This window comes from Neohortaea acidophila, assembly GCF_010093505.1.
Source record: "Neohortaea acidophila strain CBS 113389 unplaced genomic scaffold BDY17scaffold_5, whole genome shotgun sequence".
NCBI lineage: Eukaryota > Fungi > Ascomycota > Dothideomycetes > Mycosphaerellales > Teratosphaeriaceae > Neohortaea > Neohortaea acidophila.
Window position 1 is genome coordinate 1,626,718 of NW_022985514.1, and position 23,950 is coordinate 1,650,667.

At 56.3% G+C, this 23,950-nt stretch overlaps 13 protein-coding genes across 13 annotated transcripts; 6 read left to right on the forward strand and 7 right to left on the reverse strand.

The window, feature by feature from the left end:
• Positions 1 to 79: 79 nt before the first annotated feature.
• Positions 80 to 3,135, reverse strand: BDY17DRAFT_266252 (WD40-repeat-containing domain protein). Its single transcript, XM_033731901.1, has 2 exons — positions 3,012 to 3,135; positions 80 to 2,955 (listed from the first exon to the last, which is right to left on the reverse strand). Exons 1-2 carry the CDS (start codon positions 3,027 to 3,029, stop codon positions 316 to 318), a joined length of 2,658 nt encoding a protein of 885 aa, XP_033590219.1. The 5' UTR covers positions 3,030 to 3,135; the 3' UTR covers positions 80 to 315.
• Positions 3,136 to 3,288: 153 nt separating this feature from the next.
• BDY17DRAFT_297779 (cdc12 like protein) lies at positions 3,289 to 5,252 on the forward strand. Its single transcript, XM_033733650.1, has 4 exons — positions 3,289 to 3,419; positions 3,524 to 3,644; positions 3,706 to 4,236; positions 4,297 to 5,252. Exons 2-4 carry the CDS (start codon positions 3,609 to 3,611, stop codon positions 4,870 to 4,872), a joined length of 1,143 nt encoding a protein of 380 aa, XP_033590220.1. The 5' UTR covers positions 3,289 to 3,419; positions 3,524 to 3,608; the 3' UTR covers positions 4,873 to 5,252.
• Positions 5,253 to 5,254: 2 nt separating this feature from the next.
• On the forward strand, positions 5,255 to 5,993 carry BDY17DRAFT_297780 (uncharacterized protein). Its single transcript, XM_033733651.1, has one exon. It carries the CDS (start codon positions 5,303 to 5,305, stop codon positions 5,828 to 5,830), a length of 528 nt encoding a protein of 175 aa, XP_033590221.1. The 5' UTR covers positions 5,255 to 5,302; the 3' UTR covers positions 5,831 to 5,993.
• Positions 5,994 to 6,089: 96 nt separating this feature from the next.
• Positions 6,090 to 7,064, forward strand: BDY17DRAFT_324369 (WD40-repeat-containing domain protein; the record flags this gene model as incomplete). Its single annotated transcript, XM_033737176.1, has 1 exon — positions 6,090 to 7,064. One exon carries the CDS (start codon positions 6,090 to 6,092, stop codon positions 7,062 to 7,064), a length of 975 nt encoding a protein of 324 aa, XP_033590222.1.
• Positions 7,065 to 7,132: 68 nt separating this feature from the next.
• On the reverse strand, positions 7,133 to 8,162 carry BDY17DRAFT_316927 (uncharacterized protein; the record flags this gene model as incomplete). The annotated part of the gene is made up of 3 exons (XM_033736045.1): positions 7,133 to 7,414; positions 7,480 to 7,829; positions 7,895 to 8,162. The coding sequence occupies 3 exons, from the start codon at positions 8,160 to 8,162 to the stop codon at positions 7,133 to 7,135; spliced, it is 900 nt and encodes a 299-aa protein (XP_033590223.1).
• Positions 8,163 to 9,152: 990 nt separating this feature from the next.
• Positions 9,153 to 12,242, forward strand: BDY17DRAFT_310619 (uncharacterized protein; the record flags this gene model as incomplete). The annotated part of the gene is made up of 1 exon (XM_033735458.1): positions 9,153 to 12,242. One exon carries the CDS (start codon positions 9,153 to 9,155, stop codon positions 12,240 to 12,242), a length of 3,090 nt encoding a protein of 1,029 aa, XP_033590224.1.
• Positions 12,243 to 12,367: 125 nt separating this feature from the next.
• On the reverse strand, positions 12,368 to 13,273 carry BDY17DRAFT_324372 (uncharacterized protein; the record flags this gene model as incomplete). Its single annotated transcript, XM_033737177.1, has 2 exons — positions 12,368 to 12,947; positions 13,011 to 13,273. The coding sequence occupies 2 exons, from the start codon at positions 13,271 to 13,273 to the stop codon at positions 12,368 to 12,370; spliced, it is 843 nt and encodes a 280-aa protein (XP_033590225.1).
• Positions 13,274 to 13,612: 339 nt separating this feature from the next.
• Positions 13,613 to 16,065, forward strand: BDY17DRAFT_316928 (tRNA synthetases class I (C) catalytic domain-containing protein; the record flags this gene model as incomplete). The annotated part of the gene is made up of 2 exons (XM_033736046.1): positions 13,613 to 14,361; positions 14,433 to 16,065. The coding sequence occupies 2 exons, from the start codon at positions 13,613 to 13,615 to the stop codon at positions 16,063 to 16,065; spliced, it is 2,382 nt and encodes a 793-aa protein (XP_033590226.1).
• Positions 16,066 to 16,186: 121 nt separating this feature from the next.
• Positions 16,187 to 16,636, reverse strand: BDY17DRAFT_324374 (uncharacterized protein; the record flags this gene model as incomplete). Its single annotated transcript, XM_033737178.1, has 1 exon — positions 16,187 to 16,636. The coding sequence occupies one exon, from the start codon at positions 16,634 to 16,636 to the stop codon at positions 16,187 to 16,189; it is 450 nt and encodes a 149-aa protein (XP_033590227.1).
• Positions 16,637 to 17,039: 403 nt separating this feature from the next.
• On the reverse strand, positions 17,040 to 17,885 carry BDY17DRAFT_324375 (uncharacterized protein; the record flags this gene model as incomplete). Its single annotated transcript, XM_033737179.1, has 1 exon — positions 17,040 to 17,885. The coding sequence occupies one exon, from the start codon at positions 17,883 to 17,885 to the stop codon at positions 17,040 to 17,042; it is 846 nt and encodes a 281-aa protein (XP_033590228.1).
• A 1,265-nt stretch (positions 17,886 to 19,150) lies between these two features.
• On the forward strand, positions 19,151 to 20,508 carry BDY17DRAFT_151689 (uncharacterized protein). Its single transcript, XM_033729634.1, has 2 exons — positions 19,151 to 19,307; positions 19,358 to 20,508. The coding sequence occupies exons 1-2, from the start codon at positions 19,251 to 19,253 to the stop codon at positions 20,471 to 20,473; spliced, it is 1,173 nt and encodes a 390-aa protein (XP_033590229.1). The 5' UTR covers positions 19,151 to 19,250; the 3' UTR covers positions 20,474 to 20,508.
• Positions 20,509 to 20,543: 35 nt separating this feature from the next.
• On the reverse strand, positions 20,544 to 22,424 carry BDY17DRAFT_250364 (major facilitator superfamily domain-containing protein; the record flags this gene model as incomplete). Its single annotated transcript, XM_033731054.1, has 5 exons — positions 20,544 to 21,127; positions 21,184 to 21,253; positions 21,310 to 21,886; positions 21,947 to 22,220; positions 22,292 to 22,424. The coding sequence occupies 5 exons, from the start codon at positions 22,422 to 22,424 to the stop codon at positions 20,544 to 20,546; spliced, it is 1,638 nt and encodes a 545-aa protein (XP_033590230.1).
• Positions 22,425 to 22,624: 200 nt separating this feature from the next.
• BDY17DRAFT_297793 (TIM22 protein) lies at positions 22,625 to 23,876 on the reverse strand. The gene is made up of 2 exons (XM_033733652.1): positions 23,584 to 23,876; positions 22,625 to 23,530 (listed from the first exon to the last, which is right to left on the reverse strand). Exons 1-2 carry the CDS (start codon positions 23,668 to 23,670, stop codon positions 23,063 to 23,065), a joined length of 555 nt encoding a protein of 184 aa, XP_033590231.1. The 5' UTR covers positions 23,671 to 23,876; the 3' UTR covers positions 22,625 to 23,062.
• Positions 23,877 to 23,950: the final 74 nt, after the last annotated feature.

The window sequence follows — 23,950 nt, forward strand, 5'->3', positions numbered from 1 at the left end:
CGTTCCCCGCGTCCAATGGCAGGAATGAGCTCTTCCATACACGAAGAAGCCCTGACACGTTACCGCGAAATCTCCCTATCCTTGACCATGTGTACATGTAATGTAGCGATGGAGAGATGATCCTAGTCTCTTGCCACCATCACTCAAGCCAAGTCTACGCATGCACGCCAGTCATCCTGATATCTTCATCGTGGCGAGGCTGGGCTGGGAAACCTCGCTGATAATGGTAGTCGCTGGGGTCCCTGTCGTCTACCTTGGGCACATGATAAAGGCCATCCAGCTAGCAGGGTATCTCCTACGCGATCGGGCGAGCTCTCAATCCAACCCAATCCACTGCCCGTCCTCCCCATCCTCTTTCCTTTCCTCTACCCCTGACATTAATCTCGACTCTCCTCCGCCATGGCTCCCCGTCCTCGACTGTGCAAGCAAAAACTCCACAGCATGCGCGTTCGAATCCGCCAACTTCATAATCTCCCCCTGCATCCTGCCCACCGCCCGCTGCAACAACCTCACCACCTCCGCAAAATCCCGCTGCCTCTCCTTCAGCACCCTCCCATGCACCTTCAGCAAACATTCCGTCCAAAGCAAATTCAACTCCATCCGCGGACTCGTGTCTGCTTCCTTCGCCACGTGCCCAATCAGTCGCTCGAGATATACCTCCGGCACGTCGCGGACTACAAGCCGGATGTCCGAGACGGGGATGGAGCGGTAGATGTGCGTGGTGAGTTTGGGCGAGTCGAGGCGGAAGGACATGACTAATGCTTTGAGGTATTCGTGCTGCGCGAGGGCGTCAAGGGTGCTTTCGGCCGTGACGTCGATGTCGAGGTCGAAGGGGTCGAATTGCACGCCTGCGTCCAGGCTGTAGATGAGCAAGCCTTCTGTGGATGCGGCGCAGAAAGCGCGGCCAGTGGGGGAAAAGGCGACGCCGGCCACTCGGACTTCTGGTGCGGTTTTGCGTTGCGCTGCGTCCCCTCGTTTGGATCCAGGAAGAGACTTGTCGATGCGATCTTCCAAATCGGATGCTTCTCCTTGTTCGTCGAGGAGACCTTGAGGCCCGCCCTCGGTCAGCATGCGGGAGTTCAAGAACTCTTGCGTGCCTTCCAGAGACAGATTGACGGAGACTGTGTACTTCTGTAGCAGGACGCCGGTCTCCACCGCGTACAGGCAGATGTACTTTGACAGCCCCGCAGCGAGCACAACACTGCCGTCGGCGCTGTAGGTCAGAGTGTTGAAGCTCTTCGTGCCCGCTACGTTCGCAGCGGTCCTCCGATCGGAGATCTTCCGGCCGCCGCTCACGTCTCTTCGCCCATCCATGCCAGACTCTTGAGTGCCTTCGCTCACGGACCAAAACGTAAGCTGTCCGTCAAGAGTCGAAACGGTGATTTGTTTGCTGTCCGGTCTGACAGCCAGGGAAAGCACATCTGCTTGCAGTTGAAGGGGCTCTGAAGTCTGCGTGCGTGCAAACACCGACCAAATCCTGACCGTGCGATCCCAAGATCCAGACACCAGACTCGTGCCATTTGGAGCGAAAGCGAGGCTCGACACCGGTCCCTCGTGTCCTGCTAGCTGGTCGAGTAATTGTCCCGTCTGCACGGACCAGAGGTGGATGTCGAAGTCATCCAGACTTCCAGCTGCCACGACCTCGCCGGAAGGATCTACCGCGATGGACGAGAAGGATAATCGTTTGGTTGCGGTGAAGGTGCGGAAGCATCGATATCGGATCAAGTCGAAAGCTCTCACGCTACCGTCCAAACTAGCCGTGAAGAGGACATTTCCTCTCTTTGCGAATTCGCAGGCTGTCACGCCCGAGGTGTGTTCGGTGAATGTGACGATGCAGAAGCCCGAAGCCGCATCCCACACTTTCACTTTTCCGTCGTCGGAAGTGGTGATGATGCGATCGCCGCTGGGACTGTACGTGAGTGCGTTGAGATTATCGAAATGGCCTTGTTGTTTGAGGATGTAGGATTCGGATTGCCATTCCCACACCAGGAGCTGTCCGAGCGTGGATGCGCCGAAGGCGAGCCACAAGCCATCAGGTGAGATGGACACGGTAGAGATTTGAGAGGCGGAGATGGACAATTTGTGGATTTCGGAGAAGGAGGGAAGCTCGTGTATCATGAAGAGGCCGTTGGAGAATCCCGTCACCAATAGATTGGTGGCGGCGTGGAAGGCGGCGGTGGTGAGGTGCGCGTGATCTTGTGACTGATAAAAGTAGTATCGCTCGTTTATTCGCCAGCGTTCATCGTCCGCGGAGATATTATCCGGATCGGCACCGGCAGGGGGCAGATACTGCCATTGGAAGAGTGCACCATCCTTGGAGACGGTGTAGATGGTTTCTTGATCTTCGCTGAACCAGGCGGCATATACAGCCGTCCTGTGTCCAGCTAGGACAGTGGGGGTGAAGCCGACCTCTGGATCCAAGCTCCATATTCGCGCGGTCAAGTCCTTGCTTGCGGATAGAAAGAAACGAGAATCGCTGCTCCACTCGATGTTCTGAACTTCATCATGATGTCCGACATACTGTCTGTAGCGCACGAAAGGAGCAAACTCGAGGCCTCCTTCGTTCCCTTCGGGAGAGTCTGATGAGCCCGGGGTCGAAGGGGTCTTCCACACCTCAATCTTCCTGCCGAGTGCGACAGCGAAAAACTTCCCACATGGTGAGAAGAGCAATGCGCTCACCCGAGCTTTGAGCGAGAAGTGGTACAGTACTATCCGTCGAGTAAAGTGACTGAGAATCGCATGGCCTTGCTCATCTACCGTGAGTAATAGTTGTCCCCGGGGATGCAGAGCTATCTGCGCAACATTTGTCCGATGGGCCAGTGGCAATGTGTGGGATGTGTTGTTGACCAGGTCAAACACCGTGACTCTGTTTCCGACGGGTGAAATTAGACAAGTTCCATCGGAGGTATAGACCAGGTTCCCCTGGCGGTAGACCGTTCCAAGCAGGTTGGAGAACTGTGGCCATGGTGTAAGTGACTTTCCACGAGCAGTAGATTAGAGATGGAGCGCACCTTGAAATCCGTCTTCATCTTGAACCGTTTACGCCATAATCATCAAGTGTCTTTTGAATTCCTTTCCAGCTGCTGGTTGTCGCTGGGCGTTCGTAAGCCGCTCCAAGATCTGTCGATGTCGAGAGGTCAAAAAATTATAGACGCAGAGCCGCATGTGGCAGATCCACCACTTTAAGGTTCCTGCAACGGTCGCCGCGGGACCCGCCAAGCCGTCCGATTGGTCCGTCGCATGCGTCGGCGCACCGACCACTTCGTTTCTCAAAGAAAGGAGACGACTTCCTCAGGGTCAACGCTGCTGCAAAAATTCACCCTCACGACTGCAACACCATCACCCATCGCATTGCGCTTGCTGTGAACTTGGTCGCGCTTGTCAACAGCTCCCCGGATCCATCCACATCTTAATTCTCGGTACGACAACCCCCTCTCTGATGGCTTCAGAAGCTTTTGAAGCAAACCCGCTCGACAATGGCTGCAGCCCGAGTTTACATTGGCACTGACAGACTGCGCGACAGGGATCTAGCAATCAATCCCGAGCACTCCCTTCCTCCCGCACCCACTCCTCCCGTAGAAGAGCGCTCGCGCTGCATCATCAAAGACATGGCGGAAGCAGGAGGCCCGATTGGCATTGCCAATGTACGTTGAAACACAGCCCGCGATTGTGGCATAGGGCCATCGCTGATGCCTCACCCTCTAGCTTCCCAACCAGCGCCACAAGATTGTCGCGAAGAGAGGTGCTGCCTTCACCATCATGGTTGCAGGCGAGTCCGGCCTGGGAAAGACCACCTTCATCAACACCCTCTTCTCCACGACCATCAAGAACTACGCCGATCATCGCCGCCGTCACGCCAAGCAGGTGGACAAGACCGTCGAGATCGAAATCACCAAGGCGGAGCTCGAGGAGAAGTTCTTCAAGGTCCGACTCACTGTCATCGACACCCCAGGCTTCGGCGACTACGTGAACAACCGCGATAGCTGGCAGCCCATCATCGAGTTCCTCGATGACCAGCACGAGAGCTACATGCTGCAGGAGCAGCAGCCCCGCCGAACGGAGAAGATTGACTTGCGCGTGCACGCATGTCTGTACTTCATCCGTCCCACCGGCCACACCTTGAAGCCTTTGGACATTGAGGTCATGAAGCGTCTGTGCACGCGTGTCAACCTCATCCCCGTGGTCGCAAAGGCAGACACTCTTAGCCCAGCGGACCTTGCCAAGTTCAAGCAACGCGTAAGTGAAACTCTTCATCCTCAGTCCAGTCAGTCCAACACCAATACTAACACCGCCCAGATCCGCACCGTCATTGAAGCCCAGGGCATCAAAATCTACACACCTCCCCTCGAAGAAGACGATGAGGCCGGCCTTCAGCACGCCCGAAGCCTCATCGCCGCCATGCCCTTCTCCGTGATCGGCAGCGAGCGTGACGTTTCCACGGCCGACGGTCGTCAAGTCAAGGGCCGCCAATACGCCTGGGGTGTCGCCGAGGTGGAGAACGAGGAGCACTGCGACTTCAAGAAGCTGCGCGCCATCCTCATCCGCACACACATGCTCGATCTCATCCACACCACGGAGGAGAACCATTACGAGGCCTACCGCGCGCAGCAAATGGAGACGAGGAAGTTTGGCGAGGCCCGGCCCCGAAAGCTGGACAACCCCAAGTTCAAGGAAGAGGAGGAGCAATTGAGGAAGAGGTTCACGGACGAAGTCAAAAAGGAGGAGACGCGATTCCGACAGTGGGAGCAGAAGCTGATTTCCGAGCGGGATCGATTGAACAAGGACTTGGAGCAAAGCCACGCGGTCATCAAGCAGCTCGAGGCGGAAGTCGAGGGTCTGCAGGGCAGCCTGAGCAGGACTGGAAGGCGTTAGATGGAGATGTGATGAGCGCGTGGCAACCCCAAACGAAGAGGTGAACCTGGATGGACGGGCAGCAAGCGATATCTCGGCATCCAATCTGCATTGGATGCTGATCTCGCGGTCTGCCAGGCGCGAGTGCATGTAGATATCGTCCCGTGAGCAGACTAGCCGCGAGTTGTATGCTTTTCAGTACGTTTAATGCGATTTGCTGATCAACGGGAAGCTTGGACATCTTCACCATCCGACCTACTGCATACGCGGTTGGAATAGGGTTTGCCATCCTTTTGGTCGCTGTGGTAGCGATCCCAACTGCAGGATGGCACGCACATAACTTACCTAGCGCTCGGTAGCCGACCGCATAACATATAGATACTCAGCCTTCCTCGCCCGTGTTGCTTGACCAGTCTACTCATCATTGGTATCGTCATTCACCTCTTCCACAATGCCCCTCCTCTGCAATCTGATCGTCTTCGCCCTGGGGCCTTTCATTGCGCTAGCCAGCGCCGTCCGAGGCTGTCCCTCCAATGGCACCTTTCGCCTCTGGGCCACCGCCGTGGACATGTACCTCACCCTCGGCGGCACCTGCCAAATCCCTTACACCTTCTGTAACTCGTACTTCGACGCCGCGAACACCACCGAGTACGAGTACACGCTCACGAACAACACCATCCTCACGGTCGCCAAAGCGCCCGGAGAACGGCAATATCAGGTCGGCCATTTCGCCTACTCGGTTACACATAAGACGCTCCCCATGGGCACTGTGCTGCAGTTCGGCAAGATCCATAATCCAAACACCAAATGCGCTCTGAGCGGGTCGCCTGCGGACGGGGGGTGTCGGTTGATGTGTGAGCAGACGACACCGGGGACGACGAGTGGGGTATCGGTTGTTGATCAGCATAATGATAATCAGTGGTATATCCAGCCGGTGCGTGGCTTTTATCGGACGGCTGTCTTGGTGGAGTATATTTGAAGATGTCTGTGCTGTTTGCTTCGCTTCACTTGGATGACTATTTGAGCAGTGTAGTCCTGATGAGATCTGTACTATGTGAGTACCTTAGGTAGCGTGTAACCAAGAGGTCGAAGCCTCGTGGTCGATAAATTCCAGCGCGACTTCACTTTTATGTCATCCAAATACCATCATGAAACTTTCCCCATCCAACTACCAACACCCTCACCACCCGCCCTCATCCTCTAAAGCAAAACAAGAAAATGTAATCGCCTCCCGCAAAATGTCCACCGCCCCTGCCTTCCCAACAACCCGCCTCACAACCCTGCAACCCCCAACCAACAGCCCAATCCACGCCCTCACCTACTCCTCCGGCACGGGGCAATTCCTCCTCACAGGCAGCGCGGACCGGCAAATCCGGCTCTACAACCCCACGTCGACCAAACGCCCGCTCATCCAAACCTACGCAGCGCACGGGTACGAAGTGCTCGACCTCGCCGTGAGCGCCGACAATTCGCGCTTCGCGAGCGTGGGCGGCGACAAGCTCGTGTTTCTCTGGGATGTCAGCACCGCGCAGACTACGCGGCGGTTTGGCGGGCATGCGGGGCGGGTGAATGCTGTTTGTTTTGGCGGGGAGGATTCCGGTGGCGCGGGGGAGAGTGTGGTTGTTAGTGGGAGTTTTGATGGGACGGTCAAGGTGTGGGATTTGCGGAGCCGGAGTGAGAAGGCGATTGTGACATTTGCGGAGGCGAGGGATTCCGTTAGTTGTGTGCGCGTTGTGGGCGGGGAGATTTATGCGGGGAGTGTGGATGGGAAAGTCAGGGTTTACGACCTGGCTCTGGGATGCGTGGATGTGGATGTGCTGGGGGCGAGTGTGACGGCTGTGACGCCTGCGAAGGCTGGGGACAGCTATCTGGTGTCGACGCTGGATAACAAGCTGCGTCTGATGGATCGCACGCAGGGGAAGTGTTTGCAGACGTTTGAGCACACGGGGTTCAAGAATGACACGTATCGCGTGCGGTCTACGCTGGCTATGGCGGATGCGTATGCGGTTAGTGGAGCGGAGAATGGGAAGGTGTGTGTTTGGGATGTGTTGAGTGGGGAGCTGAAGGAGGAACTGTGGCATATGGAGGGAGAAGAGGCGAAAGAGGCGACGAAGAAGAGCGTCGTCAGTGCTGTGGCCTGGAACCAGATGCGCAAGCAACTGGCTAGCGCTGGTGGCGATGGCACAGTAGCAGTCTGGGGAGTGAGTGAGTGAGTGAGGGACGACCGAGATCTACAACACCACAGCGAACGAATGGGAAGAACGGGACCGACGCTTTTCTATTATACGGAGGTGTATCCACCATCGGCAATGATATCACACCCGGTGGTGTACGAGCTGGCATCCGACGCAAGATACAGATACGCGCCCTTCAGCTCCGCCGGCTGCCCTTCGCGACCCATGGGAATCTTCGACCGCCAGATGGCTTTGGTGGCCGGCGGGACGAAGTCGGAGATCTCGGTGGCGATGTAGCCGGGACTGATGGAGTTGGCACGAGCGAACTTCACCCACTCCACCGCGAGCGATTTGCAGAGATGGCGTACGCCTGCTTTGGCCGCGTTGTACTGTACTCGATATCAGCTTGTGATTCGAATGGAGACATGGAGATGGGCGATGCCCAGACACTTACCGCAGCCTGCAGTTGAGGAATATTTGCAATGTGCCCGCTCATACTCGATGTGGCGATGAAACTGCCATAGCTATAGTGCTGCAATTTCTCGCCAAACGCATCGACGCCCGACTCGTATTGCGACCTGAAGACTTCGCCCGCCGCCTTCGCTGTGTAGAAGACGCTGTCGAGGTCGGTGGAAACGACGGCTCGGTAGTGAGACAGCTCGCCGTCGATCATGCGGCCTTGAGTCCAGGGGATGCCGGCGTTGGCTACGAAGACGTCCAACCGCCCGCCCAGATCGTGGATGGTCTTGTGCAGGACTTTGCGAACGTTGTCGAAGTCGGTGGCATCGACTTGGTACGCCTTGCCTAGAGAGCCATCACCTGTCAGCGTCTAACCACGGTGACAAGGTAGTGTTTAAGCGACAACCTACACTTGACTCCATACTTCTCCTCAATCTCCTCCGCCCGCTTCAATGCATCCTTATTACTATGATACCAAATGGCCACGTTCGCCCCCGCTTCCGCAAAGCCTTGGGCGACGGACAACCCAATGCCACGGTCAGAGCCCGACACAACGGCAGTCTTGTGCTTGAGACTGAACAACGCTCCAATCCGAGTCTCGCCTGGAGGAAGCGTATTGTTCTCTCGGAACAAGCCGTTTTTCATCGCGCTATCCTCGGGGGCTTCTTCCTTGGCCATCATCGGCTGTGGAGCGGCCGCTTGCGCTGGGCCGCGAACCATGACTGCAATGGGCGAGTAGAAATTTGGATGTCAATGGAGGGGCTGTTTGATTATGTCCCTTTCGCTTTTTTGATGTCGGGATTGTCTGTGAATACGGGGACTCCGCCGGGATGAGGTGTCGACGTAAGGTGATGTTGCAATCGTTGACGCTCGGACTTTTGATGACAAACTCTCTTCGACGACATGAAGGCGTGGGGGGCTCTAACCTCCGCTCCATCTTCCCTCGCTATAGTCAGACATCTCTATCCTTCGCCCATGCACAGCATGTGAATACAGACGGTTGAAAACGGAGGATGCATCTCGTCTTCTACCCGGTTGGCCAAGGCGACCGTTGAGTAGCCGTGACGAGACGCGTGCTCACTCCTTCTCGTGCTACTCTCCTCCCACGCATCCAACCTCAAGCACTCAACGGTAGGTGCGTCCAGACATCTCCTCATCTATCATGCCTCGTCACCTCCAATCCCATCTTCGTCACGCGACACCTCGTGCCCGCGAAGAAGCATGTTGTCCCTTCAACAAGTCCTCCTCGCTTAATAGCACTGGCACCTCGCTTGGGCGGACAGCAATGACCGACTGAACGTCTCGGAGAATTTCTATCCAGACAGCTGTTTATTTACCTTCGTGCCGAAATTGGACGCAATAAATATAGGCAGAGTCCCTGGGGGGAAATGAGGACAGAGGCCTGCCCACCTTCTCGGGCCCGTCACATTCCAGTTCCCCCCGACCATGGCGACCGCCTGCATGCCATCGCCGGCCAAACTCACAACATGACGGGCCGTCGCTGTATAATGAGCATACGGCAGTCCGCATAGTGAGGTCGACGCTCACGGACGAATACTCGACTGCACGGCGCGGTAGTGGCAGACAACAGGCTCCATTACTAGCGACAATGCCGGCGCGACAAGGGTTGTGAACTTACGACATCCAGGGATCTGAGCTCCACACAACATGGCCCCCTCGGGACAACTGACGGTCAGCTTCGACGACGCACCACACTCCCTCAGCAGAGCCCGGTTGAACGCCAGGCAAAATGCTGGCAGTGTTGGTCAGGCGCCAGGCAGCGCTGCTTCGAGCAACGCTGCCTCCTTCTCTCACTCGGCAACATACTTGGGCGTGGGACTCGGAGTCGGTGGAGCCTTCATCCTCGGTCTCATTTTCGTGGCGATCTTGACCGTCCGAAAACGAGCGGAGCACAAGCGCCTGGTCGAGGCTATGGAAGTGGAAGAGGCGCTGCACATACAACAGACGCAAGAGGTCGCTCGGCCAGTGAGCGCGTTGAGAAGAAGCTTGATCCTCCCGTTGCAGTCGAGAGCGGGCTGGGATGCGTTGACATCGGACGAGAGTGTGAATCAGCCAGACCCGCCTGCGCGCTCCACCAGACGCAAGAGGGATTCTATCGGTTTGCCGAAGAAGTTCCGACACAAAGGCATTCCTCTCACGCGATTCAAGCGTCTGACCGCCATCCTGGAGAGCCCGAGGTCTCGGCCAACGGATTCGCCTGCCCCGGATCGAGTGCTTACACAGGCTGATGGGAACAAGTCGACACCTACGAAAAGCAAAGGCTACAACATGCACAAATCGAATGAGGACGATGTTTTTGTCTGCCCGGAGAGTCCCAAGCCAAACGTTCTGCCCTCCTTTGCCATCCGCTCGCCCGGTCGATACGGAGCAGGCATCGCAAATGACGACCACAGCAAGTCTCAACACCGGATGAGATCGGGATCCATGTCTGCGGTTCCCGATGAAGACGTCTTTGGCAGTCCGTCTAACAAGCGGAGTCGACGCTCGGTCAGTATGGGTGCTGCTCCACCAAGCCGCCCGCCCTCTGGTCCTGTACCTCCGCTGCCTGTCATCAGCCCTCACGATGCCACCAAGCAAGACCCCGCTGCCCAAGGCCTCTGCATTCAGCGACTGTCTACCTCCAGCCACGGGTCGGTGCACAGCTCGGTGCTAGCCACTTCGCCTGTCCTGGTGTTCCCGGAACGAAAGGACTCTATGGGCACTGCGCAAATCCAGGGCGTCGGTACAGACGACGACAGCGCAGCCACCAATCAATGGCACAGCTCACAAGCGCATGGCCAGCTATCGTCAATTCGAAACAACATGGCTCGATACAGTGCAGGAAGCTTAGCCAGTCAACGATTCTCTTCGGGCAGCCTAACCGCAGACGGTCAACAAAGGCGTGTCTCCAGTGCAGAGATCGGCACCGCCGACCAAGTCAGCATCAGCCGCGTGTCCTCTTCAAATTCTCTTGCGTCTTCCAGCGTGCGTAAAGTCATCACCCCGCGCAAACACAACAGAACCTCCGTATCCGCCTCGGGATCCCCAGCAGAGCGCAAAAAGGGCGGCGTCCTACGCGACATCAGCGGAAACACGGGCGTGCCTTCACGACAAGGGTCTGACGCAACGCAAGATTCGAACCGGAATAGCAATCCTTTCCAATGGGACAATCAACCGCTTCAAAAGCCGTCTGCACTGAAAGGGAGCCCGAACGCAAGAAAGGGACACCGAAGACAGAATTGTGTCCGTATTTCCACCCTGACCCCTCAAATCCTCGGACCACCACCGAGTCGCTCCACCAGCCCGAGTATCACCCACGGAATCGAAGAGGAATCAGCCGATGGCGATGAAAGCGCAACGCAGCCCGGCATGGTCTTTGTATCAAATCAGCGCCTGTCTCGCCCGCCGAGCACAGCGTCGTTCGCCCCGAATCTGCGTCTGCAGCCTTCTCAAGCCTCGCTGACGCCTAGCTCGCCTACATTGTCCCTGTGGAACGTGATGCACGAACAAGGCATGCACTCTCAGGGCTCAGATTTGCAGCTCTCGGCCGGCACGCGCTCTTCGATGGGCAGCATCCCTTCATTCCCGAGTCCGGTGCGCGCCGCGGCGTCCACGACGCAATTGAGTCAGCCAATCCCTGAGTTTTACTTGTCGCGACCATCGACGGACACATATGACGACACTAGTTCGTCGCCGTTCGTGATGCGACCGTCTTCAGATCTCGGTATCTCTTCGAGTCCGCCAGGGCTAAACGCAATGAGTAACGAGACATATGACCCAGAGAGCCCGCAATGGAGCCGATCGCAACAGGACCGCAGCTCAGCGTCATTCCCATTTATCAAGACCTCGCCTACTCAGGAGGGCACGGATGAGAATTCACCGCCCCGCAGCAGACCGCAATCCTACGGTGGTGAACTACCAGATACACCCCCCATCTCGCCCAAAACCAGCCCGTCCGAATTCGAGCCCGTCTTTGGCATCAGCCCCGAGAAGCTGACTTCAGCCAACGCAAGCGCAATCATGGCCCAGCTGCCAGGCGACGTCACCTTCCCCGGCGCACCCGTACTCCTCCCTCCAGCCGAGGATGAAGTCTACGCCCACCTAACGCCCAGAACCACGGCGTCGCGCCAAGGCTTGATGATCCAAACTCAAGCCGCTCCCCCGCCTCCTCTCCAATGGATCAAAGAATCTTGCGTTCCGTCTCCCCTGCAAATCAGCGGCAACCGCACGAGCCCGACCGGCCCGCGCTCGCAGCCGCCACAAAGCGTGCTGAAGAACGCCATGCAGCTGCGTCGCATGAACAGCGAAATCGACCACGCGGACAACGAGCGAGAGAGCCGGCGATACGTGCGTTTGGGCCGAGAGGCGAGTCCTTTACTGCCGTGGGCTGGGAGCCCGGAGTTGAATGCCAGTCAGGCGGAGATGGGCGAGGTGTTTGATTTTCAATTCGGCGCGGGACAGGCGAGGAGTGGAGCAGAGGTGCATGAGAATGTCCATGAGAGGATGGAGAGTAAGCTTGATGGGGCGCTGGCTGGGTTAGATGCCGGTACGCCTGGGAAGAAGGGGGGTGTATGGGAGGACGGCGAGAAGTATTGGAATGGTCAGCAGGCCATTGGTATTGCGTCCAGCGGCACGCCGGCGAGGATGCATGCCACGCCGCCGCGGAAGGAGAGTCTGGCGGTGCCGAGCAGTGGCATTCGCAGTATCCAGAACACACCGAAGAGTTTGTATGACTCGGAGGGGTTCTTGTATACGTGAGTCGAGGGATGGGTGTAGGTAATTTCGTCGTAGTCGATGTGAACTTTACTGCTTTCACCAATGGCAATGTGTATTGATGATGTTCACGGATCCCTCTTTTCGTATTTTCTTCGTGTAGCAACATCTCAGCCGGTGCGCTGCCATTTGCTCTCTTCCTCCGCCCCATCAGCCGTATCGACCTCGTCTGCTGTTCGTGTCCGTCCCGCGCCTTGTCCCAAGGGCAACTGAGAGTCAGTCTCGTGACCTCCCGCGTCCTGCTCTTCTTCTCCCCCAATAACAGGTATCCCCTCCGGTAACCGCAACTCCCCATTCTCATCCATAAACTCGTGCATATTCTCACTCGTAATCCACCCCGTCGCTCCAGGCGCAGTCTCATCGTACTCCTCGTCCCCTTCCTCGGGGGGATCAGGATTCAATTCTTGACAGTCCGCAATGGCTTTGAAGAGCGCTTGCGAAGGACTAGGTGCATGTGTGCCGTTGACGCCAGAGGCGGTGTCTGGTTCTCCTGGCGCGGTCTGGTCGAAGGATTCGATGGTAGAGGGGAAGATGCGAAGCTGGATGAAGACGAGGTCTTCGTTTGGCGTGTTGGAGTCGGACAGATTGAGGCCTAGTAAGACTGCGTCGCCTTCTTGCGCGTGCACTGTTATCGTCTGGTAGGGTATGCGCACGCAAGTTGTTTCTAGCGCCGAGACGAGGGCGAGGTACCTGCATGCACATATGAAGATGATTAGCTGAATTCCGCAGTCACAGAGGTGGTTAATAACGCACGTTGACGAAACCCATACATCGATACTCTCGATCGTTGCTACTCCGTCGATTGTAGAAGCATGAATGGCAGCCGGGGCGCCCAGCGCCGCCAACGCGGGTTGAGCAGTCAAGTCCTCGTTCGAGATTTTGAGCTTTGCGTTTGGGCTGCGCAGGTGGAGGACTGGCTTGCCGCCGAAGAAGGTGTTGGGCGTTTCTTGTTGGTGCTCGGATAGTCGTGTGAAGTCTTCCGCTGTGGGGAGCGGATGGGTCGCTTCGAGGGCCATGGTGCGCTTGCAATGGCAAGACGTTGATTTGGTGCTGCTGCTTCGCGGTTGACATTGAAGCTCTGCGATTGTGCATATGAAACGGGGCATAAGGTTTGCGGGAGAAGAACGTGACGGGGCGGGACGGGACGGGCCTTCTTTCCCACGCTAGTCGACCTTGCTCGAATGAAGAGTCAATGGCCGACTGAATGCGCCGCACAAACGACACACGTTGGCATGCGTCACCTCCGCTCCTCATAAATGCTCAGTCGCCTCTCACGACTGTTTCCGTCCCCTCATATCTGGTCACCCCCGCCGCTTGTGCCACCCTTCCGACTCCAGCGCGCAGCCATTTCCAACATGGCGTCCAAATTGCATGTCTACAACTCTCTGGGCAAGACAAAGCAGCCGTTTGTCCCCCTCGACCCCGAAGGCCGAAGAGTAGGCTGGTATGCCTGTGGCCCGACTGTCTACGATGACTCCCATCTCGGCCACGCTCGAACGTATGTGACGACAGACATCATGCGCCGCATCTTGACCGACTATCTGGGCTACGAAGTGAAATTCGTAATGAACATCACCGACGTTGACGACAAGATCATCCTCGCGGCACGGCAGCAATACCTCTACGCACGATGGCTGCAGAGGTTTCAAGAGGTGAACTCGGAAGTCAGAGATACCACCAAGCAGGCGTTCGATGCATATCTGAGGAAGAATCTGCCTTCGCTGAGCCAGGAGACTACTGCCGAGACATTTGCGGCGGAGAGCGAGCGAACGTATGGGAGCATATTACATGCCAAGCCTGATAGCGAGGAAGAGCAGAGGAAGCTTCAAGCGGACAAAGACAAGGAGGCCAAGATTAAGATGCATCTCAATACTTCCAGATCTGCGGCCGAAGCGCAGCAAATGGCTCAGCCGAGCATCGAGCAATTTGCCGTCAAAGCGTCAGGGGTGCTCTTGCCATACATTGATTCCAAAGAGTCAACGACCATCAGTGGTAATGATCATGCTATATTCACAAAACTCACTAAGCGGTACGAAGAACGGTTCTTCGAGGATATGAGAGCACTGAATGTGCGGTATCCCGACGTTGTGACCAGAGTGACAGAGTAAGTTGACGCTTCCCACGTCACAAAACTGCAGATTCAGAAAGTTTCATCGTAGCTGACCACACCGTTAGATACGGCCCTCAGATCGTCGACTTTGTAAAACGAATCCAGGACAATGGCTTCGCTTACGAGCATGAAGGTTCCGTCTACTACGACATTGGTGCATGGGAAAAGGCAGGGGGATCATACGCCAGGCTGAAACCGGAGAATCGCAACGACGAAGAACTCCAAGCTGATGGGGAAGGTTCCCTTTCCGTCAAGAAGACCGGCTTCAAGCGATCTGGTGCCGACTTCGCCCTCTGGAAGGCTTCAAGACCGGGTGAACCGTCGTGGCCGTCACCGTGGGGTGAAGGCCGGCCTGGCTGGCACATCGAGTGCAGTGCTATGGCTTCTGATGTGCTGGGTCACCACTTCGACATCCACTCTGGTGGAATTGATCTCGCTTTCCCACACCACGACAACGAGTTGGCGCAGTCTGAGGCACATTTCTGCGTCAACGGCAAGGGACATGAGAGCGACGGCTGGGTCAACTACTTCTTCCACACCGGGCATTTGCACATTCAGGGAAGCAAGATGAGCAAAAGTTTGAAAAACTTCACCACCATTCGAGAGGCTTTGCAGCAAGGCTGGACTGCCCGCGGATTGCGCATCGTCCTGCTCCTTGGATCCTGGCATAGTGGAATCGAGATTGAGCCGGGCATGATCAAAGCGGCAACATCGTGGGAGGAGAGGGTCTCGAACTTCTTCATCAAAGTGCAGGACATGCAGCAAAGGGAGGGAAGTAATGGAAGCATCGAGCCAAATGGCACTGCACAGGTAAACGGCTCGACTGCTACCATCAGCAAAGACTTCCAGAAGGCCAAACTCGACTTCCGCAACGCCATCTGCGACTCGTTCGATACTTCATCCGCCATGGACTCTATCTCTAGGCTCATCACCGCTTTCAACTCCGAGAAATTTGTCCCGCTGGGCACAGCACTGGAAATCAGCCGCTGGGTCTCCGATATGGTGCAAATGTTCGGCCTCGACTCCGAATCACCACGAGCAGGTCAAATCGGCTGGTCCGGCATCGACATCCCAGACGAGGCCAAACCTTTCATCTACCCCCTCGCCCAGCTGCGCGACAAAGTGCGCGACCAAGCCATCCAGAAAGACATCAACCTTCCCGCTCTAGGGCGCATGGAGGACAAAGACACCACCTACACCGCGAATCAAATCTACGCAAACGCCAACGCCGACTTCCAGCGCAAGATTGTGGGCCTACATAAGCAAGGCGCCGCGCCGAAGGAGTACCTCGCCGCCTGCGACCAGGTGCGCGACACCGTCCTCTGGAATCTGGGCATCTACCTCGAAGATCGCGAAGGACAGCCGGCCCTCGTGCGGCCTTTGTCCGCTTCTCTGCGGCAAGAAAGGCAGGAGCGCGAAGCCAAGGCCGCGGAGAAGGCTTCCAAATCGGCGCAGAAGGACAATGCGAAGGCGGATAAGGAGGCTGCGGACAAAGAACGGCTGGAGAAGGGTAAGTTGGACCCCCTGCAGATGTTCAGGACGAGCGAGTATAGTGCTTGGAATGATGAGGGGCTGCCCACGAAGGACGCGGAGGGGAATGATGTTACGAAGAGTCGGAGCAAGACGCTCAAGAAGCAGTGGGAGGCGCAGAAGAAGTTGCATGAGAAGTGGAAGGCTGCGGGTGCTACCGGGGCTTAGATGGGTGTTAAGATGGGATGGGTTGTTCTTTTGATTCATTTGAAAACAGTACTATTGAGTGCGAGAGCTAATGCAAGCCAACATCCCTATGCCCGCATTCGACCAGTCTGAAAAGCCAGCCCTACCAAAAAATAGGCTTCCGCGGCTTCTTGCCCTTTCCCCCTTCCTTGCTGGGCTGGAGCTCCGCCTCGCTCAGCGCGAGCTGACCCAGGCCCGTCTCGATGTCGGCGCTGAGAGTGTCCTCTACGGCCGCGGTGGGCTTTGCCTCGGGAGAGTCTTTCGCGACAGCAGAGTCCGCCTTGGGGGAGCCTCTCGCCGCGGCGGTCTCGTTGACTGCCGGCTCCGGGTCCTGGAAGCTGGTGCGGCCGTTGTAGGGGTGGTTGAGGAGATACAACCGCATCGTCGCCTGCGCGTCTTCCAGCGGGTCATGGTCTTCCGTCTGGATCTCCATACCCAGCTCTGATTCGGCGAGCTTCCTGAGCCCCTTTTGCCCGTAAATGCCCTGGGTGTCGATAATCTTGCTGGCCACTTGCCAGATCTCCGAGGGGACAGCCTTGCGATCGTTGGTCATGCCGTGGCCAACGATGGGGCGGCCGGTGATGAGGGTCTGGAGATGGGCAACAGGAGCTTTTCTTCCTCGTTGTATGGGTACTTTGCGAAGACGTCGTAGATACGGTCGCAACGAGTATTGATCAGCGCGACTCAGCCAATACGATGTGGTTATTGTTGCCGGATCCCTTCATCTTTCAATCGATGGACTTGATATCAATGGTCAGTGGCTTGTTGGGGTCAGTTAGGAGGTGCTTTTGACTCGTTTGATGACAGTTCTATCTATTGTGAGGACTAATTCGATCCTGAACATGACCTCACACTCGCTGATCCCTTGACCCTTCCATTTCGCTTTTGAACGTCCTGATCACTCCTTCGACCTCTATGAGCATCTCAACAACAACCAACTCTCCTCAAAGCCAACTTTACAACGGAAAAGGCTTCCACCCCTTCTTGCCTTTCTTCCTCTGCTTGCCGGACTGGTCTCCCACTTCCAAGGCGAGCTGGGCCAAGGCTGTCTCGATCTCGGCGCTTGTCGTGCTTTCCTGGAGCGCATTTTCCTTCCCCTTGGGGGACGAGTTGCCAACAACGGAATCCTCCTTTGACTCTGGAGAATTGGTGGCCTCGCTGGAATCCTTCACCCCGTTGGCATTATTGACGGTAGGCGCTGCGTCTTTGAAACCGTTGCGGCCTTGATACGGGTGTTTGAGGAGATACAGTCCCATGGTTGCGCTCGCGTCCTCAGACGGGTCGTGGAAGGTTTTCTGAATGCCATCATCCAAGAACTCCGCGGCCAGGCTGCTGAGCTTGACCTGGCCATAGAGGTGCTGCGTGTCGACGATTGTGCTAGCACGGTCCCAGATCTTCTCATCCATCGTCGTCAAGTCTTGCGTCATCCCGTGGCCGACGATGGTGCGGCCGTGGATGATGTTCCCCAGATTCTTCAACACCTCCTTCGACTCTTTGGCGCCGTTGCGGATCATGAGATCTTCGCGCAGCACGCCGAAGACAGGAGGCGGTAACAGGCGGCGGACGCGCTCGTTGTACGGGTAGTTGACGTAGACATCGTAGATGGTCTGCCCCCGGGTGTTGGTCAGGGCGACTCTCCCAAGGCGATGTCTGAATTTGCTCTCTGGGTTCGCCTTCAGCTTCCAGTCCACGAATTCGATATCGATTGCGAGAGGTTCGTTCTTGTCGGCGGCCAGGAGATGCCAACGAGGTGTCGTCTGGGTAGCACGGCACTGGTACGGTTCCTGCGCTCCGTTCGCCATGTTTACTGTTGTATGTTGTATGCCGATGTAGTGTGTATAGAGTAAAAGGAAGAGAATATAATACTGCTCCAACGGTGACCGAAGAGAATGTGAATGCCGATAGTTTATGACTGCAGTACTGTGAATGGCGATATGTGAAGCAAAAGAAAAGCAGTTCCAGCGGGCAATCCATGGCATTCACCATTTGTATAGGCACTCGGGAGCGAATTTCCATTTCTTTGTGTTGTGGAAATTCGCTCCCGAGTACGACAGACCTTGGGAGGCGGAGGGCTTGTCCGTGTCGACTTCGGCACAAAGGATGACCAAAGTCTTTGTTGTGATAGGCGCCGAGCTCGTGGGCTCGGTGAAAAGGCTGGTAGAGACATGAAGAGTATATAAGATTTGGGTAAAGAGATATACTTGTGTTTGAGAGATGGAAGAGAAGAAGGAAAGGACAAGCAGACAGCAGCAATGGAAATATGTAAGGAGATGTTTGGGACACAGTGAAGACAGCAAGCGGCAGGGTGACACATAAGAAATGATTTGAGACATGCGGAAAGACAGCGGACGGAGAGCAAACAGGCTGTCATTGATCCACAGGTGTTGTCTGTGAAGGACAAACACCACGAGACTGTGCGAGGCACCCAAACAGCATCCATCAAGGCGTGCTGTCTCAATGTACGTCGCAGGGAGAAGAAGAGAAGAACCTGGAAGAGAAGTCGGGTCGGCAGGCAGGCAGGCAGGCAGCGACCGAGCTTTGACCACCGCGGAGACGAGCATGAACGTTTTCATCGACAGCAACTACATTTGCCTTACGATGTCTTCGAGATGCAGCTTCGCGATCTGAGTCACTGTCGTTTCGCCAGGTCATTCATCGCGTTGGACGAGTGATCGAACTCCGATGTCGGCAATAGGACGGCCTCCACGCTCCACTCCACCATCGCGACGGAGGAGGTGGCGGCGGCCCGCAGGATGCAACCATCCATCCCACGCAGCTGCAAGTCATCACTCGGAACCCAGGAGTACCTTGAGGAGGCACTGCTGCTCGGCGCCGATCATTTCTCCCCACCATCTCCCGCCTGCAGCCCAGATTCGCGGGCCTCGTGCAGCACAGAAGGGCTTGTCGACGAACAGCGCATGTCACTCCTGTCTCTCCGACCTTCCACAGATCGCGTCTCGTCGGCATGTGACCGTCGCAGGCGCGTCCGACGCTGATAAGCAACTTAGGTATCTCATTACGTTCCGTAATCACAGCTTGTGTGAGTCTTTCACTTCTGTTCAACTCTTAGCTCTTCCCCCAAATTCTTGTTGTTTCATTCCTCTCTCCCATTTCTCCACTACCTCTTGCTCGACAGTCTCCCAGAACATGTGAGCGCAGCCTCGTGAATGGAGTCACCGCTAGAGCAGCCCGCCACGCTCCTCAACGCTCAGCTCAGCTTTCTCGTCAGTCCGCGGCCCCTGACACTGACTACCGGCACTGACCATGTCCTCAGGATACCCGACTTGTTCTCATCCACCTGCCATTAGACATCTATCCGCTATTCGTGCGGCCAATTCTTCAACTCATCCTTCACAACACCCGCCAGAACGCGGATGGAACTCCACATGAACCGAAGAGGCCATGGCTGTTCTGGCATCCCTTCGTCCACATCTCCATCACAACCAACGCATGCACCGTCGTCTGTCCGGAGCATGAAGCCGAGACCCTCTTCATGCCACTGCTCGCCGGTCTGAACTCGAAATTACGGAGCTTAGTGTCCATCAGCTCGGAACAATACGCTGCTGTGCTGATCTCAGGGGAAGGTCTCGATGCCGGCCAACGCGTCCTCGACCTAACGAGTCCCCTAGCCCTCGCAGGCATCTCCATCTTCTTCATTACCAGCTACTACGCCGACTTTATCCTCGTCCCCTTCTCCGCCCGACGCACAGTCATCCGCGCCCTAGAAGACCAAGGCTTCGTCTTCGAGAGCGACGACTCTCACGGCGATGCGGGACACATGACAAACTCCGGGCACTTGAGTCCGCAAATCACTAAGTTCGCCTTTGACCTGTTTCCCACCTCTCCCGCCCCGACGCCCACCACTGTTGCCGAGCTTCAGACCCAGACGTTCGCCATGCTACAGCGACACGACATTACGCCGAGCGTGGATGAGCACATCGAGCTCGTGACGTGCGCCGGCGTGAAGGACAGCACGGCGATTGCAGTCGCAAACAACAACGCCAAAGACAATCTGCAGCTCGGCCTCGCCAAGTGTCTCACCTCGCATCCTCCCCCGGCCTTCCTCGCCATCACTCTCACCAACTTGGAGTCAATGTCTTTGACACTCGACACTCGACTGCTAACTTACTTTCACAACGATGGAGAAGACCTGCTTGTAGGCAAAGACGGGCCGGAGCAGGTGGCCATCACGCTCGACCTCGAACAGCTTCCCCTCGAAAGCACCGGCATCGTCTGTGGCGTTGCGAGCCGGCTGAGAGATCATATGGCCCACCGGACCAGCGAGGTGTTCACCATGAGCTATTTGAGTACCACGAGGACCGGAAATGTCATTGTGTATCGAGACGAGCTGAGCGACGCGATGGATGCGTTGAAAGGCGCTCGTGACTAAAATCCGACTGGTATGCAAAACGCTGGACACTTTTGACTTCTAACTCTATACCACCTCATGCTTCTCGTCATCACGTATGCATCTTGGCCAACGGCGAAGGCGACCTCCTCCGCACTCGTTGCTGCTGCTGCTCATCCCTCGGCATCAAACGCGGACTCTTACTAGCCGCAGACGACTCCTCCGTCGTACTCTTCTTCCCCGGACTCTCATCAGAACCCTCATCGCTGTCCGCCAAACTCTCCAACTCCATCTCCACATCACTCAGCCGCGGCGCCGCATTAGCAGCCGGATCGACCGCCGCGCCGCCCTCATGCTGATACAGCTTCGTGTTGATGAACAAAGCGTACAGCCCGAAATCGTAGACCAGCCGACATACTCCAGCTACTACGAAAGCGATCCAGAATCTGTTACTTCCGGCTAAGAAACCTGTGACTGAGGGGCCGGTGGCGGCGGCTAGGGTGCGCACCACCGCTGTGATGCCCATTACGGCTGTGCGCTCGTCGGCTTTCACTACGGCTGCTATGAAGGCGGAGCGTGGCGCTTGGTCGAGGCTGTTGAGCCCTGCTCGGATGAAGAGGAGGACGACGGTGAGCCAGAAAGTCGGAGGGAAGGGAAAAACGAGCACGGCGGCTGAGGATGGGACGTGTGTGAAGACTGGATGGAGTCAGTAGACTGCTGATGGGGGCACAAGGTAATGGTAGATAACGAACCCATCGTATTGATCAGACCAATCTTGCGTGCCAAAGGCCCGGCGAACACCGTAGCCACGGCTCCTAGAAGCTGTCTCGTTGTCAGCATGGAATTCAAATCCAAATTTCCGGATGAAAGCCACCCACATATGCAATGCCATTGATATCCCCCAAACTCGACTTGGTCGGATGAAACTTCTCCTCCATATAGTAATTCGTCAACGAAAACGGCACCATACCATCCGCAAGCGAGTCAATAGCCAGCAAAAACCACAACTTGTACATAATCTTCCGCGTCGGAGCGGAAATCTGCGACAGGCGACTCGACAAGCCTTTCCAACCCCTCCGCAGCCAGTTGTGCTTAGCAGGAGACAAAGGCATCGCTTGCAACGGGCCCAGATTCTCAGGCGGATTTGGCGTCGCGGCAGCCTGCTCGAGTTCCTCTTGCGGCACTTGCGAGTAGGTGGTGTCGTCTGGCTTGAGCTGGATTTCGCAGGCGTCCGTAAGGAGGAAGGAGAGCGTGGCGTTTAGCGTGCCCATTAGGACGTAGCCGAGAAAGAGGGCGTGGTAGGCGTCTATGAGCTCCCAGCCGCGGTTTTGCAGGGCGTGGATGATGCGGCCGGAGAGCTCGCTGCCGAGGGCGGAGCCGAAGATAGAGGTCGACACGTACCATGATAGTACCTCTGCTCGCGTCCTCGGGGTTGTCAAGTGGGAGAGAATAGACCTAGATCACTGCTCGTCAACATTGCATCCCATAGCAAGAGTAAAGTGGTGCAGAACATACTCCTCAATCGATCGAAACGGCCCAAAGTCCCCGCCCGTAGCACTCACCACCCCCACAACCGCCGCAACCAACAGCACCCAGAAATTGCTCACAAAAGCAAACGTAAGCCCGCTCGTGACCATCAACATCGACCCGCCAATCAACACATTGCGTCTGCCCGTGCGGTCCGCTATGAGCGTCAGCAGGCCGCCGAGGAAGACATCACCGAGCAGCGTCAGCGTGAGGAAGAGGCCGATTTGGTAGTCTGAGAATTCCAGCGCGGAGAGGAAGAGTGCTGCTTCATCGTCAGCGTTGTGTGCAAGATTGGACGAATGGTTCGAGCGAATGGCGTGGTGCTCCGCGTACCGAGTATGAGTGAGATGGCGCCGTGCGCTGTCATTCGCAGGCATCGCGCTGCGAGGATGAGGTAGGCGTTGCGCCCGGTTTCGTGGATGGCTCGGAGGCCAAACCATTCTAGATAGCGGAGGAGAATGGACATAATCTATAGCATGGCGACTGAAGGAAAAAAGAAAGTTGTTCCCGTGGTGTTGAGGCGGAAGTATGTGGAGGGGAGCTACGTTATCGGCAAGAAGTCCGCTTTTTGCGTGCTCTTTTGATAATCCGACTTCGGTGCTGCACGATGTGCAGATCTTTTTAGTAGTGCTTGTAGTTATTAGCGGTCTAATTTCGACATTGGAGCGACAGGTATTGAGGAAACTGGAATTGTGAGTGCCAATACTGCTTTTGAAATAATTATACACGATGTCATATTCAGAGACGAGACTTTAGGTTCTGTGTCTAGAAAGCAGCTCATCCACTTGGCAGAGCCGAAGACACAAGGCTGACAGAAAGTCTCGGTTTAGACCGGCTGGCGCAGTCGCTTGTGTGAAGAGTTGAGTGTCAATGCCAGTATGCACCCATGAGTGCTACTCGAGTATTCCAGCACAGAAGGCCGGAGGGATCGGCCAACTCGCTCACGGAGCCATCCCGAGCGTCCTGTCTGCCGGACCAGCTGGCGACGTTGAGTAATGGTTTAGTGGGTGTTTGGTGGATAGCTCCCGGTGGTGTTCGTGCCTGCTTCCCTCTGCAGCTGTCGCCGGGTCTGCCACTTGTCCGATCATACTTCAGGCGAAAGACTCATATAATAGGGTCCGACGCCCGATCATCACTCGGCATTCGCATGTAAGCATCAATAGCCGCCGAAAAGGCCGCAAACCCCGCACATCCAAACGCCATAGCCTGCGGCCCAGCATTCCTCGCCAGAAATCCCCCAGTGAAGCATCCAGCCGCCACTCCATTCGCGAGATCATTCTTCGCCCTCAGGCCTTCGATCGCGCATTCCGAACCAGCGAACACGGCACCGATATAGCCGAAATTCTTTGCGGTAGAGTACGCGCTGCGGCCCATGTCTTTGAAGCCGATGCGCAGCTGCTCGCGCACCGGCATGTCGGTGATTTGACTCCCTACGCCGCCCGGCATTCCAGCGGAGAGGGGAGTGTCGTAGCGCATGCTCGCCATGAAGACACCGAACAGGCCGCCGAGTCCGAATCCCATGCCGCCGGCGAGGACGAGTTTGCTGGGACACGATTCCATTGCGGCTTGCATCTGAGTTGCAGTTAGTAGGTTGCATGGGGCGTCCGAGCAGTTGCGGTTCGTACGTATTTCACCATTTGCTGCTCCTGCATTCTTTGGGCATCTGCACCGCCCTGACCGGCGCCCATGCCTCCCATGCCCGGAAACGCCATGATGGCCGGTGATGAAGATGCTGGAGGCGATGGAGTGGTGATGGCGGTGTTGAGATGTTCATTAGATGTGAAGGAAGTTCAAGTGCAGATGGAGGACGCTAGCCGGCTTCGGGCATTCATTCCGCTGACTCATCATCAGGGACATCCATCCTAGCATAGATGCATCGATGTCGATGAACGACAATAATGAGGGCAACTTCGATAGAGGCATAAAACATGTAACTGTCAACTGATGGCGGATCTGAACGAATACAAGAAATGTGGTACAGCACATTAGAAG

Bases quoted from the DNA above. Each gene is read 5' to 3' on its own strand.
- BDY17DRAFT_297793 (XM_033733652.1), bottom strand. From the start codon at position 23,670: ATGGCGTTTCCGGGCATGGGAGGCATGGGCGCCGGTCAGGGCGGTGCA. The intron at 23,531-23,583 runs GTACGAACCGCA...ACTGCAACTCAG, and splicing joins AGCAGCAAATGGTGAAATAC to ATGCAAGCCGCAATGGAATC.
- BDY17DRAFT_297780 (XM_033733651.1), top strand. From the start codon at position 5,303: ATGCCCCTCCTCTGCAATCTGATCGTCTTCGCCCTGGGGCCTTTCATT.
- BDY17DRAFT_151689 (XM_033729634.1), top strand. From the start codon at position 19,251: ATGGAGTCACCGCTAGAGCAGCCCGCCACGCTCCTCAACGCTCAGCTC. The intron at 19,308-19,357 runs GTCAGTCCGCGG...CCATGTCCTCAG, and splicing joins ACGCTCAGCTCAGCTTTCTC to GATACCCGACTTGTTCTCAT.
- BDY17DRAFT_297779 (XM_033733650.1), top strand. From the start codon at position 3,609: ATGGCGGAAGCAGGAGGCCCGATTGGCATTGCCAAT. The intron at 3,645-3,705 runs GTACGTTGAAAC...CTCACCCTCTAG, and splicing joins GCCCGATTGGCATTGCCAAT to CTTCCCAACCAGCGCCACAA. The intron at 4,237-4,296 runs GTAAGTGAAACT...AACACCGCCCAG, and splicing joins TTGCCAAGTTCAAGCAACGC to ATCCGCACCGTCATTGAAGC.